At 41.5% G+C, this 3,430-nt stretch overlaps 1 protein-coding gene across 1 annotated transcript; it reads left to right on the forward strand.

Moving 5' to 3' along the window:
• Positions 375 to 2,790, forward strand: LOC107633177. Its single transcript, XM_016336814.1, has 2 exons — positions 375 to 782; positions 2,458 to 2,790. Exons 1-2 carry the CDS (start codon positions 375 to 377, stop codon positions 2,788 to 2,790), a joined length of 741 nt encoding a protein of 246 aa, XP_016192300.1.

Consider the following 3,430-nt stretch of genomic DNA (forward strand, 5'->3'; position numbering starts at 1 on the left):
TTTTATGCCAAGTTTTTGAAAGAGCTCATGACAAGAAAAAGAAACTAGGGAGAAAAAGAGACCATAATGCTAACTGAGGAATGTAGTGCCATCATACAAAAGTAGCTCCCTCAGAAAATGAAAGACCCAGGGAGTTTCCAAATCCCCTGCATCATATGGGATGTCAATATTGAGAAAGCCTTGGTGACTTGGGAGCTAGTATCAATCTCATGTCCCTAACCATGATGAAGAGGATGAAGATTGAGGAAGCCAAGCCAACAAGAATGGCACTCCAATTGGCTGACAGAACGTTCAAGTTCCCTCATGGGGTAGTGGAAGACTTGTTGGTGAAAGTGGGAGAATTCATTTTCCCAGCTGACTTTGTTGTGTTAGATATGGAAGAAGAGGCTAACACATCAATCATCCTAGGATGGCCGTTCCTAGCTACTGCTGGAGCCATCATGGATGTGCCAAAAGGGGAATTAGTCTTGAGGTTACATGAAGAGAAGATGGTCTTCAATGTCTTTAAGGAAATGAGTTATCCCAAGGAATCCATAGGAGAATGCATGATGGCAGACACCATAGAACAGATAGTTCAAGGGGTTTTGGAAGAAGAACAATGTGAAGGAACTATGGAATTAGAACAACAAGCATCAAGTGGAGAACTACCACCAGGAACCATGGAGAATTCAATCATGTTAAACCCTAAGGACAACAAGGAAATGGAGGCACCAAAACTAGAGCTGAAGACCTTACCACCAAGCTTGAAATATGCATATTTGGGTGATAACAACACTTACCCAGTGATCATCAATTCAAGCTTGAGTGAGGAGCAAGAAGAAGAGCTTATCCAAGTGCTGAAACAACACAAGGATGCTATAGGCTGGACACTTGCAGACTTAAAAGGAATCAGTCCGTCAATGTGCATGCAAAAGATTCTACTTGAAGAAGGTGCTAAGCCCTCAAGACAGCAACAAAGAAGGCTGAATCCAACCATGAATGAAGTGGTCCAAAAAGAAGTGTTAAAGCTATGGCAAGCAGGGGTGATTTACCCCATCTCAGATAGCCCCTGGGTAAGCCCTGTGCAAGTAGTTCCAAAGAAAGGAGGGGTCACTGTTGTACCAAATGAGAAGAATGAGCTGATACCTACAAGAACGGTGACTGGTTGGTGCATGTGCATTGATTATAGGAATCTTAATGAAGCCACCAGGAAGGATCACTTCCCCCTACCTTTCATGGATCAGATGCTTGAAAGATTGGCAGGACATGAGTATTATTGCTTCTTGGACGGTTATTCTGGATACAACCAAATTGTTGTAGACCCCAAGGACCAAGAAAAAATTTCATTTACTTGCCCATATAGTGTCTTTGCTTATAGGAGAATGCCCTTTGGATTGTGCAATGCACCTGCAACATTCCAAAGGTGCATGCTCTCCATATTTTTAGACATGATTGAAAGATTCAATGAAGTTTTTATGGATGACTTCTCTGTATTTGATAACTCATATTCTAATTGCTTGCATCACTTAGCCTTGGTGCTAAAGAGATGCCAAGAGACCAACTTTTTTTTGAACTGGGAGAAATGCCATTTCATGGTTACAGAGGGGGTGGTTCTTGGTCACAAGATCTCAAAAAGGGGCATAGAGGTGGACAAGGCTAAGGTGGAGGTGATTGAAACGTTACCCCCACCTTACAATGTCAAGGCAATTAAAAGTTTTCTAAGACATGCTGGCTTCTACAGGAGGTTCATTAGAGATTTTTCCAAGGTTGCCAAACCTTTGAGTAACCTACTTGTCTCTAATGTACCTTTTGTTTTTTTATAATGAATGCATGCTAGCCTTTGAAGAACTTAAAAACAAACTCTCCTCTGCACCTATCATAGCACCACCATGCTGGGATTTACCTTTTGAGTTGATGTGTGATGCCTCAAATTTTGTTGTGGGTGCTATTTTAGGACAAAGAAAAGATAAATTGGTGCATGTCATTTACTATGCTAGCAAGGTCCTTAATGAGAATCAAAGGAACTATACCACTACAGAGAAAGAATTACTTTCCATAGTCTTTGCTTTTGACAAATTTAGATCATATCTTATTGGCTCTAAAGTAATTGTATTCACTGATCATGTAGCACTCAAATACTTGCTTACCAAACAAGAGTCCAAGCCTAGACTAATAAGATGGATCCTGCTGCTCTAAGAGTTTGACATTGAAATTAAAGATAGGAGTGGAGCAGAGAACAAAGTGGCTGACCACCTTTCAAGGATCCCACAAGAAGAAAATGGGGCACACTAGTTTGCAGTGAATGAGAGCTTCCCTAATGAGCAGTTGATGATGATCCAAGAGGCCCCTTGGTTTGCAGACATAGCTAACTTCAAGGCTATTAGGGAACTACCAACCAACCTCAACAAACACATGAGAAAAAAGCTAATCAAAGATGCTAAACACTACATCTGGGATGAGCCCTATTTGTTCATAAAGTGTGCTGATGGAATCTTGAGAAGGTGTATTTCCCATGAGGAAGGACATGAAGTGCTTTGGCAATGTCATGGATCTGCATATAGAGGCCATTATAGTGGGGAAAGAACTGTAGCTAAGGTGCTGCAATGTGGGTTCTACTGGCCAACCATTTTCAAAGATGCAAAGGATTTGGTGTCAAGATGTGATGAATGCCAAAGTGCTGGCAATCTACCCAAGAGAAATGAGATGTCACAGAGGTTCATAATGGAGTTAGAATTATTTGACGTGTGGGGAATTAATTTTATGGGACCATCCCATCCTCCTACTCAAACAATTATATATTGGTGGCTGTAGATTATGTGTCAAAGTGGGTAAAAGCCATAGCCACTCCAACAAATGACAACAAAGTTGTGATGAGCTTTTTGAGGAAGAATATCTTCAATAGATTTGGAGTTCCTAGAGCCCTCATTAGTGATGGAGGGACACACTTCTGCAATAAGCAACTCGAAGCACTCCTCTCTAAGTATGGAGTCAAGCACAAGGTGGCAACTTCATACCACCCACAGACCAACGGGCAAGCAAAGATTTCAAACAAGGAGCTCAAAAGAATTCTTGAAAAAACTGTTGGAAGCTCAAGAAAGGATTGGTCTAAGAAGCTGGATGATGCATTGTGGGCCTACAGGACAGCCTTCAAAACACCTATTGGGATGTCTCCATACCCATTGGTGTTTGGTAAGGCTTGTCACTTACCAGTTGAGCTTGAACATAGAGCATTCTGGGCTCTGAAGATGCTAAACTTCGATGATCAAGCTGCTGGGGTAAAGAGGCTTGTGCAACTCAATGAGCTAGAAAAGTTTAGGAATCAAGAATATGAGAGTGCAAAGATCTACAAAGAGAACACAAAAAGGTGACATGATCAGAAGATAGCAAAAAGGGAGTTCACTGAAGGACAAAAGGTGCTGCTGTACAATTCAAGACTCAAGTTCTTCCCTGG

This window comes from Arachis ipaensis, chromosome B03, assembly GCF_000816755.2.
Source record: "Arachis ipaensis cultivar K30076 chromosome B03, Araip1.1, whole genome shotgun sequence".
In the NCBI taxonomy this organism is placed as follows: domain Eukaryota; kingdom Viridiplantae; phylum Streptophyta; class Magnoliopsida; order Fabales; family Fabaceae; genus Arachis; species Arachis ipaensis.